The following is a 12,379-nucleotide window of genomic DNA, read 5'->3' on the forward strand; positions in this document are numbered from 1 at the left end:
TACCTCATCCTTCCATTTTGCTTTTAAATGTCCTTATTTCTTCTGAGAAATCCTCACTTCCTGTTCTTCTCTCTGTAACTCCACACAGTAATGAGAGACTTTCTCCCTGGTGTGGAGTGTTGTGCTCGCCCCTTCCATTGGACTACAGGAGAGTCAGGATGCCCACTAACACACAGCTCCTTTCTCTATCTGCAACGTAGAGAGCATCCTGACTCTCCCGTAGTCCAAGGGAGGGGGCGAGCATGACACTTCACACCAGGGAGAAAGCCTTGCATTACTGTGTGGAGTTACAGACAGAATAACAGGAAGTGAGGATTTCTCAGAAGAAATAAGGACATTTAAAAGCAAAATGGAAGGATGAGGTAAGTGAAGGAGGACTGCACTAAGGTAAAGGAAGTTATTTAGGAAAAAAGAATTGTACCTTTACAATCCCATTAAAGGTCTGCTAAGACTTTGACCTGCCTAAACCATCTCAAAGCTTTCTTTAAAGTATCTAAGTTGGCCAAGCTCATTGTGTTAATTGCTTCTACCAGCTACTGTTGATTAGTTCCAGTTCTCTGTGCCAGAGGGGTTACCATTGTCAGTTATGCATCCATATCAGTCCGGCCAATTGCTGCTGGAAAGCTGATAAATTATTTTGAAAATAATCCATCTTACTGTGAGACATGATAATTAGGGCTGTCTAATGATATTAAATTATAAAATTAAAGATCTAATTGTTCTTATAGTGATATTTTAAAACAATTAGTAAAAATACAATAAAAATGCCAAGCTTTTTTGCTTTCTGTTCACTTGAAAACAAATACATTCAAAGAAAAATTACCCAATATTCATTCAGTTGATGGAAATATTCAATATATAATTTTTATGTTTTTAAACCCCTAAAAAAGGCTAATTTAGTATAATGAAATGATATAGTATACACAACAAATAGCACAGTGACTTTCTGTTTGTTTCAATCCCAAATCTGATTATTTAAAAACCTATATTGAATCTAAACTACATTTATCATTACTAAATAGACCATTAACGGAGTTTGAACAACTATTAATAGAAGATCAAAATATTTGTTAAAATCTCTCTAAAGTGTATAAATTGTTACTTCCCTCGGGACCTGTTAATGAATTAACATATATGAGAAAATGGGAAGAGGAGGCAGAGATATCAATATCATTAACAGAATGGGAAAAGGCACTATCAATAATACATACTGTATGTAACTCAATATTGAACCCTACGGACTAAGACTGGAATGCCATAAAAGTTCATGTGCGTGTAAAGGCAGGTGTCCCAATACTTTTGGTAATATAGTGTATACATGTATACACACTATCTCACAAAAGTTAGTACACCCCTCACATTTTTGTAAATATTTTATTCTATCTTTTATGTGACAACGCTGAAGAAATTACACTTTGCTACAATGTAAAGCAATGAGTGTACAGCTTGTATAACAGTGTAAATTCTGACATTTTCACTTAGGGGTGTACTCACTTTTGTTTCCAGCAGTTTAGACATTAATGGCTGTGTGTTGAGTTAAGGAGACATCAAATTTACACTGTTATACAAGCTGTACACTCACTACTTTGCATTGTAGAAAAGTGTCATTTCTTCAGTGTTGTCACATGAAAATATACAATAAAATATTTACAAAAATGTGAGGGGTGTACTCACTTTTGTGAGATAGTGTATATATACTGTATATACCGTATGTGTGTGTAAAGCATTGTGTGCTATATAAATATCACCAATTAAAAATTAAATACATAATACATTTTTAGCACGCAGCCAGTGTCGTGTACCTGGTCCCCCACCGCACTCTGGTTCCTTCCATCGGTCCCTATGCCACTACTGTGTTCTGCAATGACCTAGGGTTTGGCAGGAGGAACACCAGCATTCAGTGCTCCAGAAGTGATGAATGCTAAATATTTTTCAGCATTATATTATGTCTAAATACAGGAGTCATGTGTATTCTTGAATCTTGTTGTGCTTTGTCTAATTCTTCCAGCTCGGTGGCAGTAATCCAGTGTGACACTTTTCCTTTGTGCGTAAGCTTTCTGTAATAAAGACCGGTCACTGCTGCTCTCTCCTTGTTCAGGGTGACTGGTCTTGTCTCCGCCCCCTCCTGTAGTTTTCTGCAGGAAGCCTGTAGTGGGTGGGGCCTGTTGGTCCTCTCTGACAGCTCTGTTCTCTGCACAGGCTATATACAGGTACACTACTACTTTTACAAGGTACATTCTGGGTTTGTAAAGGCATTTATTGCACACAAAGTGGATTTACATTCTATGCAGCTATTGAGGAATATATTTAAGCCTAGGTTCACATTGGAGCGATTTGTCATGCGATTTGAGAGATCAAATCACATGACAAGTCGCAGCCTATTGGCGGCAATGACACTGTTCCAATCGGTGCGACATCGATCTTGCGGCGCCGCACCGATTTGCAAAAGTAGTTCCTGCACTACTTTTGCCGATTTCAGGTGCGATTTCTATAGACATCTGTGTATGAAGCCACACAAATGTCTATCAAGTAGCACCTGAAATCGCGCTGACCTTGCTACTTTGAAATCGCACTACTTCAAGTAAAGTAGCACGATTTCAAAGTAGCATCAGTGTGAACCAGGGCAAAATGAATGTTTTTGTGCCTAGAGTTCAGCTTTAAAGCGGAGTTCCACCCAAAATTGGAACTTCCGCTTATCCCACTCCTCACCCCCTTACATGCCACATTTGGGGAGTGGGGGCTTCAGGAGGAGTGGGACTTCCTGTCCCACTTCCTCCTTCCGCCGAGAGGCTGGTTAGGCGATGAAGCTTAATCGCCAACAGCAGCCCCTCCCTGTAGGCGATCGCCTAGGACACGTCACAGGTCCTAGGCGATGCATGCGCAGTGCCGCTCGCGCATGCGCAGTGGGTGCCTGGCCGTGAAGCCGGAAGCTGTCAAGGCCGGGTGCCCACAGTTGAAATGAAGACGCCGGCCGGGGAGGGGGGGGGGAGGAGCGGAGCCCAGTCCTGCGCGTCGCTGGAACGCTGGAGCAGGTAAGTGTATGTTTATTAAAAGCCAGCAACTACACTTTTTGTAGCTGCTGACTTTTAATAAACATAAAAATTGGTTGGAACACCCCTTTAAGGTCAGCATGCATAACATTGAAGCCAGTTCTCATCCTTTTCACCACAAGTACTGCCTGAAGGGCAAATTGAACATTTCGTTTTTCTATAGAAAATGGCTAATATATAAATTAAAAGAATACTAATTTGTTTCCATTTTGGTATCTATCAGTATTTAACAGCATTTATTTTTCCCTCCAGGTAGTTGCGGTGTTAGTCATCCAGTACTTGTAGAAACTATGGAGGCAGAGCCCAAGGGTCTCAATCCCCCCATGTTGGTTTCAAATGGAGAAAAAGCTGTGAAGATTGCATGGACTGTGCCTAAAACACCTAATGGGATTATAACTGAATACACCATCCACAGGTAATATTATAGTCTAGTAAGGCGTGTCCCTTTTATTGGAGTTTTTGTCCTTCTGTTTTCCAGTAAGCCATACTGTATTTAAAGCTTTAAAGTGGTTGTTGTTAACCCTAACATAAACATAGTGGAGTGACTGGTCTTATGTGATACACAGAGATTAAACAAATCCTTCTACAGTTTGTACCAGTTACTCTGCTGTCTTCTCTTATCTACATTTGTTAAAAGTCCAGGATTTATACAGCTTGTCTGAGCGTTCAGAAAACCGGGGGTGGGGATCTGAAGCTACACTCTGCAGAGCTCAGTGAGGAGAGCTCTGAGAGCTGATTGGAGGGAAGCAGCACACCCCTTCATACAGCACACAGTAGCAGAGCTGAAGCTGTTAATCACAGGCTGTGGGCTGGAGGTCCCTCCCCTGTCACCTTTTTTGGCTTGGTGTCAGGAAAACTTCTCAGAAGTGAGTCATGCTGATAGCAGAGGAATGAAGCAGTAGACAGAAATTACACTTAGTGCTCTTAATTGAGACAAGTACACTCTAGAGAAGGATCTGCTTTGTTCATATTTAAATGTTTGACGTTTACAACCACTTTAAAGGTATATTGAACAAACAGGCATCTGGAAAGTATTCACAGCGCTTCACTTTTTCCAAAAGTGTGTTACAGCCTTATTCCGAAATTCATTATTTTTCTCAAAATTCTACAAACAATATCCCATAATGACAATGTTTGAAATCTTTGCAAATGTATTAAAAAGAAAAAAAATAACATGAATGAATGAGTGACTTGTATAGCGCTACACATGCGAACTGAATCGCCTCTAGGCGCTTTTTGCAGCCAGTGTCTTCCTGGCTTCTGCAGTCATTTACCCCGTAGGATCTCGACACGCTTGGGACACACAGTCGTACACACATATATACATATATATTGGGCCAATTTGGACAGGATCCAATTAACCTACCAGCATGTCTTTGGAGTGTACATATGTATTCACAGCCTTTCCCATGACACTGAAAATTGAGTTCAGGTGCATCCTGTTTCCACTGATCATCCTTGAGATGTTTCTTCAACTTGTTTGGAGCCACCTGTGGTAAATTCAGTTGATTGGACATGAATTGTAAAGGCTACACTAGTCTATATAAGGTCCCATAGTTAACAGTGCATGTCAGAGCACAAACCAAGACATAAAGTCTGTAGACCTCCGATACAAGATTGTATCAAGGCACATATCTGGGGAATTCCTGCAGCATTGAAGGTCCCAATGAACACAGTGGCCTCCATCATCCGTAAATGGAAGAAGTTTGGAACCACCAGGACTCCTAGCAAAAATTGGGGGAGAAGGGCCTAAGTCAGGGAGGTGACCAAGAACCCGATGGTCACTCTGACAGAGCTCCAGTATTTCTCTGTGGAGAGAAGAGAACCTTCCAGAAAAACAACCATCTCTGCAGCACTCCACCAATCAGGCCTGTATGGTATGGCCTGATGGATGCTACTCCTCAGTAAAAGGCACATGACAGCCCACCTGGAGTTTGGCAAAAGGACTCTCAGACCGTGAAAAATAAAATTCTCTGGTCTGATGAAACAAAGATTTAACTCTTTTTGACCTGAATGGCAAGCGTCTTGTCTGGAGGAAAGCAAGCACCACTCATCAACTAGCATCATGCTGTGGGGATGTTTTTCAGCAGCAGGAACTGAGAGACTTGTGAGGATCGAGGGAAAGATGAATGCAGCAATGTACAGAGACATCGCTCTGGACCTCAGACTGGGGGGGAAGGTTCATCTTCCAACAGTGCAACGACCCTAAGCACACAGCCAAGATAACAAAGGAGTGGCTACTGGACAACTCTGTGAATGGACTTGAGTGTCCCAACCAGAGCCCAGACTTGAACTCGATTGAATATGTCTGTAGAGATCTGAAAATGGCTGTGCACCAACGCTCCCCATACAACCTGATGGAGCTTGAGAGGTCCTGCAAATAAGAATGGGAGGAATGGGAGGAACTGCCCAAAGATAGGTGTGCCAAGCTTGTAGCATCATACTTAAAAATAGTATTGAGCAAAGGCTGTGAATACTTATGTACATGGGATTATTTTCTTTTTTTTTTCTTTAATAAACTTGTAAAGATTTCAAACAAAATTCTTTCACATTGTCATTATGGGGTATTGGTTGTAGAATTTTCAGGAAAATAATTGGAATAAGGCTGTAATATAACAAAATGTGAAAAAAGTGAAACACTGAATACTTTCCGGATGCACTGTAATTTGGCAAATGCTATCCGAAAGTACTTCAAAATTTTGTTTGCTATTCACATTTTGGGACGAAACCTAAAATATTGGTGTAGCGACCTCCTGGACCTCTAGAGGCCTCAAAAGTTAGGGAGAGCTGACATCCTTCCTTGTAGAGTGGGCATGGTGGGTGTAATGCAAGATAAAATTATGGGCGCCAATCACTATTTGAATGCGAACAAGAGATGTATTGTCTTTTAACAAGAACTGTGGGTTGGGGCCAGGACATCCTTAGGTAGATGCAATGGTAATTGTCAGACTCCGAGACACTATAGGTAGACAGCTATACAGGGAAACGCCTCCAGCCGGATGCCACTTTTGAATAGGTAGGACCGCTGTCTCCTATGGCAACTGAACTTGTAACAGTCACTAAAGGTAATCGTACATAACTCTTGGTAACACAGAATAGTTCTTCTCTTATCTCACAGTATGCCACTGTAGGTCTTCACTAAGTGAGCTCCCTGTCTCTCACTAAACTTCCAGATCCCGGTCGTCACTGGATCTCCTGAGCTCTTCCACAGCTAACCCGCTGCATACTCCTCAAGCATCACCCGGCTAATCCACTGGGTCCCTGGCTTGGCATTCGCTGAAGCTTTCCCACTTTTTCACCATCCACGGCTGGTGAGAAGACTACTCTGGTACTTGCTCGAGCTTACTCACTGTAGTCTTTGGTAATAAGGTGGATGGCCCTTTAGTGGCGACTTCTTCCCCTTTTTCTTCTGACCACAACTGGTTTCCCGTCCGGCTGAACCTTCGCAACTCCAATCCTGCAGTCCCAACCTCCGACTGCTTCTCCGTGTCCTGGATAGGCCTTGGGCAGCCTAGCAGCCAGGGGTCCCCGGGATAGGCCTCTGGCTTCCGGCCTAGCAACCCAGGGCAACATAACACACGTCTACCCAGAAAGTCGTCCAGGAGGCACAGAACCCCGATCACCTGACTTCATCCCAATAAATAGGCTCTCCCAGCAGGTCAAGGGACTAAAGAAACCCCTGCCAATTGGCTGACACACCCCATCCATTCATAATCTGACCTTGCCATGCCTTGATCTAAGGTCACCAGCCGCAGTGCCACCTAGTGACAGAAGAGAAAAGGTGCAGCATTTCCAGAATTAGAGAGCAATCAGTGGATCTTCTAACAATTTGCCAGGACAATTACTATCTGGCAAACTACCATAAATTTGTTAGCAACCCTGTATAAACACCAGGGTGCTACATCAGTATAGATTTGTTTATTCAAGAAAAGATTTCCATCCTGCTCCATCAAATTTGTTTATCACTGCGGTTGAAAACGAGCATCAATTTGACATCATCAATGATTAGAAAACCAAACGGACATTCTTAAAATGATTTTTCTTTAACAGAATCCTACCAGTGTATGGCCAGCTTAAGATAGCAATATCACTAACGGTAACACTGACAACTGGGAACCAGTTATTGTGATCGCAAGAGATTGTCTTCAGCTGTTACAGAATTTTATATGGAAAGAGGCACGTTGGCTTCAGCAAATAAGATTCAAAAAGTTTTGAAAAAAATTGTAAATAATATTAAAAGTATTAATTAATAATTAATTATTGATTTAATAATGAAAAAAAAAATTCAGCCATGTTTTTCTATTTCTCATCGTGTAATGAAAAAAAAGAGCAATGTGTTTTTAATAAAGTAACAGTTAAAATCCCTATATTGTATATCCTAAAAATGTAAGTACAACCCAAAAAAAATGTTTAGGTTACTTTTTTGCTGTCTGTGTCCCTGCACTTCTTGTCTTTGAGATGCAAACAGGAAGTGAGAGGAAATTCACATGGTATACAGCTGTCACCAAAAATGTAGTCCCTATTGGAACGTTTCCTCTTGCTGTCCCTCCAGTGAGGACACAGAATGCAATAATAATTTGGCAGAAAGTCTAACCCTTTACTACTTTATCAAAAACAAATAAAAATAAATAGAAAAAAAAAGGATTTACTTAAACTTTCGAAAGCTTATTTAGGTGGGCAATATCATTTTAGAGTTATTGTTAAAGCAGAGCTCCACTCAAAAGAGAAAGTTCTGCTTTAAGGCCTGGTGAAGAAATTGCACTTTTGGATTAGTGAGTACCTGATTTTGACAGGAACCCAGCTCCCACTTCTGCTCCAATCGACTAGGCCAGGGGTCTTCAAACTTTCTAAACAAAGGGCCAGTTTCCCGTCCTCCAGATTTTAGGGGGGCCGGACTGCAGCCAGCGGGAACAGAACATTTTTCTGGCATCAGTGGGAGTAAACGGTGCCCCATCTTTGGTATTAGGGAGAGAAATGGCTTTTCCTACTGTTGATGTCAATGGGAGGAATTATGCCCCATTGTTGGTGTCAGTGAGCAGAATCGTGTCTCATAACAATGGGATAAATAGTGCCCTCGGAGCCAGGTAAAGGCAAGCAAAGGGCCGCATCTGTCCCCCAGGACGCAGTTTGGAGACCCCTGGACTAGGTGATTTGAAGACTATTAGGCAGATTCATAGCGACTTACGCCGGCGTATCAGTAGATACGCCGTCGTAACTCTGAATCTACGCCGGCGTTAATTTAAGCGTATTCTGGAAACCAGATACGCTTAAATTAGGCTCAGATACGAGCGGCGTAAGTCTCTTACGCCGTCGTATCTTAAAGTGTCATTTTTAGGCTGGCCGCTAGGTGGCGCTTCCGTTGAATTCGGCGTAGAATATGTAAATGACTAGATACGCCGATTCACGAACGTACGTGCGCCCGTCGCAGTAAAGATACACCGTTTCCGTAAGAGATACGCCGCGTAAAGATAAAGCTGCCCCTAGGAGGCGTAGTCAATGTTAAGTATGGTCGTCGTTCCCGCGTTGAAATTTGAAAATTTTACGTCACTTGCGTAAGTCGTCCGTGAATGGGGCTGGACGTAATTTACGTTCACGTCGAAACTAATACGTCCTTGCGGCGTACTTTGGAGCAATGCACACCGGGATATGTACACGGACGGCGCATGCGCCGTTCGTAAAAAACCTCAATCATGTTGGGTCACGAGTAATTAACATAAAACCCGCCCCCCCCATCCTCATTTGAATTAGGCGCGCTTACGCCGGCCGCATTTACGCTACGCCGCCGTAAGTTAGGAGGCAAGTACTTTGTGAATACAGTACTTGCCTCTCTGACTTAAGGCGGTGTAGCGTAAATACGATACGCTACGCCGCCTTAAAGTTGCGGCGGCGTCTATGAATCTAGGTATATGGGACCATTTACAAGGTGCAGTGCCATTTGCGCGTGCGTAGTGGGCACCCGGCTGTAAAGCCGCAAACTGTCACAGCTGGGTGCCCACAGTTAACATGCCAGGGACAGATGACAGGAGGGGAGAACAGCTGGGGTGAGCACATACCGTAGTTGGATCGTGGGACAGGTGAGAGTCAGCAGCTACAGTTTTTGTAGCTGCTGACTTTGAATTGTTACACAGGAGACCGGAGCTCCTCTTCAAGTTAACCACCTGCTGAATTCGGTCTGGTCATCAAACCAGATTTTTTTTATTTTTTTTTTTATTTTTTGTATATGATTCCTCAAAGCATTGTGACCACAATCAGTGGCTCCATGTTCCATCCTAAATATGGGTATTTCATGGTATAAACGGTGTATTTACCTTTAGATAACACTGTCTCATTGGTTGTTTTGGATTGCAGTACATTGCAGGCCCTCCACTCTCTGAATAAAGCAGAAAGTGTCTGCATTGCAGTTCACTGGAATGATTTCTTAGGCATAACAGATAATTACAAGTATTATCCCACGACAGTTAAAATCCCAGGAACATTAGAAGTGGGGTTGGCATCGGTGGAAATTCCGGCAGAACCGAATTTGACAGCGTTTGATGTCATCTGATTATTTCAGTCACAAGGCAAACAATGATATAAAGAGTAATATGAAAGGGAATGTGTTACTGCAGAGCACCCTCCAAAGCAATAAACTTTCTGGCGATGTGACACAATCACCTCACCATCATAATTGTGGCCTGTTTGATAGCTCTGAGCCGCACAGAAGGGCACTGAGTGACACGGATACATTTTGTTTTTTATTTTCAGTGAAATGAGAATAGCGCACTGGGGCTTCCGATACAATCGTTCTATTCACCTACATGAGCATGAATCACTCGACAGTTATTCCAGCTGAAGTTTAAATGTACTTAGACAACAACAATATTAAATCTCTCTGTGATAGCCGCATCACAGCAACAATTCCTTGTCTATTATAAAGAATGATGCACCTACTACTGTAATATACATGTACAAAAACATATAGTATACACCACATATAGTATACACCCAATATACTGCTGTACATACACACATATACTCTGTGTGTATATATATATATATATATATATATATATATATATATATATATATATATATATATATATAGTGTGTGTGTGCACACAGTATTCTATTCAATACACTCCAATGCATATACACAATACAGCCCATTGCACCCACATTACAGTGCACAATAGAAATAATGGTGCATGTCTATTTTTGCTTGGATTGGCAGGCCTTTTAAATAAATAGGCTGCCTTAAGAGAGTTGTAAAGGTTTTTTTTTTTTTTTTTTCTAAATAGGTTCCTTTAAGCTAGTGCATTGTTGGTTCGCTTACCTTTTCCTTCGATTTCCCTTCTAAATGTTTTTTTTTTGTCTACATTTCTCACTTCCTGTTCTCCTCAGTAAGCTTGCCCCCATCATCTGGCTGGGGGTTAGTCAGCCAGAACAGCTTACTGAGGAGGAACAGGAAGTGAGAAATTCAGACAAAGAAAAAAAAAACATTTAGAAGGGAAATCTAAGGAAAAGATAAGTGGACCAACAATGCACTAGCTTAAAGGAACCTATTTAGAAAATAAAAAACAAACCTTTACAACCCCTTTAAAGCGCAACACAACATTCAATAACATGCATTAACACAATGGAATGACTGCAAGTGAACAACGGTAGATATATTGCATATTTCTTGTAATGACTGTTGGGGAATAAACAATTGTTTGTATTGATTGTCAAAAAGGGAGATGTGTTATCCATCTCCCCATCTACTGCCTGTCTGTGTACAGGTAAGTGGGCTTAGAGCCAACATGCGTAAAGGGGTTGTAAAGGAAAAACTTTTTTTTCATAATAAGCATCCTTTTCCTGCAGACATTCCTCTTTTCACTTCCTCATTGTTCGTTTTTGCTCAGAAGTTGCTCTATTTCTTCTCTGTTCTGTTTACTTCCTGCTTGTCTGATTTTAATGACCACCGTGAAGGGAGGCTTTACTGCGGTGGTCAGTAACGTGCTCACCCCCTCCTGGGAACTACATCAGTGCGGCAGGACGCTCTCTACGTGTTAGAGACTTCAAGGAGGTGTGAATTACTGGGTGTGTCCTGCAATGCATACTGGTAAATGTAGTTCTTACATGAACGAGCGCCGCAAACCAGGAAGTGAATGAGAGAACAGAAACTAGAACGCCGGAGGTGATATAGATGAAGGAATTTAATAGGTATTTACTCGTTTTTTTAACAGAATCATTACACTATTCTGTCCGTCTACCTTGCAGACATTAATTTTAGGCAAAACATTTTTTTCCTTTACAACTCCTTTAAGGCTGGGTTCACACCTATGTGAATGGATGAGGGTTTTCCCACATCCAATTTGCATGGTAGGAGATTGTGACCGGCTCTCTATGGAGCCGGTTCACATATGTCCGCTGCGGATCTGGTGCGCATTTGCAAAGGGGTCTTGTGCGTCTTTTGGTCCGTTTCAGGTCTGAATTGAGCCCACAATTCGGGTTAAACACAGACCTGAAACGGTGAACATGGACGCCTAGGACCCCTGCTGTGAGCCGCATGCAGCAATAGTGTGAACCCAGCCTTAAGCGGTAGTAAACCATTGTGTGTGTGTTTTTTTCTTTGGACAAGCAAGGTAAAGCCATAATGTGCTAGTATGCAATGCATACTAGCACATTATGTTACACTTACCTTAGAACGAAGGCCTTCCAGTGGTGATCGGTCACCGATGATGTCACTCCCGCGCATGCGCTCGGAAGCTGCCATTTATAGCACAGGACGGCCTTTCCTTCAGAATGCATGTGCCGGTGACGTAATCGGCAGCATGTACAGTAAATATCTCTTATATGGCACATGTTTAGGAGATATTTACAGTACCTTTAGGTAAACCGTATTATAGGCTTACCTGTAGGTACAAATTATGCATGGGATTTTACTGTCACTTTAAAGTACAACAAATCTAAAGCCCAAACTTTTTTTTTATTATTATTATTGAAGTAGGCAAGGGTTAAAACCATTGTAAATTTTAGTTAATTTTTTTGTGGTCTGTGTCTTATTTGAGGGATTTGCCTTAATTTTCGGTTCTGAAGACCTAACAGGAAGTGAGAGGTTATCTTCCGCAATGTCATGGGAGCAAGTGTCTCCATTGGAAGATTTTTCCTCTATTCCTGATCTGTTAGCAACCCAAGATTTTGTCAATTTAATAAAGGCTGTGCTGAAAAAAGCTCAATATGTGCAAAAAGTGTAAAAAATTATTATGGAAACTTTAGCTTTGAATAAAGTGACAATGTGCCCCAGAATCAATAAAATAAAATGAGTGATTACTTTAAAATGTGTGACAAAAAAAGATATAATCATGATA

At 41.7% G+C, this 12,379-nt stretch overlaps 1 protein-coding gene across 1 annotated transcript in view; it reads left to right on the forward strand.

Annotated features, from left to right (window-relative positions):
- USH2A (usherin) overlaps window positions 1-12,379 on the forward strand; it is a 1,018,338-nt gene that overhangs the window by 836,373 nt on the left and 169,586 nt on the right. The window contains exon 60 of the mRNA XM_040347840.1: window positions 3,303-3,465. Within this exon, the coding sequence (XP_040203774.1) occupies window positions 3,303-3,465 (163 nt within the window). The remainder of the gene's footprint in view (window positions 1-3,302; window positions 3,466-12,379) is intronic.

The sequence above is a fragment of the Rana temporaria genome, chromosome 4, assembly GCF_905171775.1.
Source record: "Rana temporaria chromosome 4, aRanTem1.1, whole genome shotgun sequence".
In the NCBI taxonomy this organism is placed as follows: domain Eukaryota; kingdom Metazoa; phylum Chordata; class Amphibia; order Anura; family Ranidae; genus Rana; species Rana temporaria.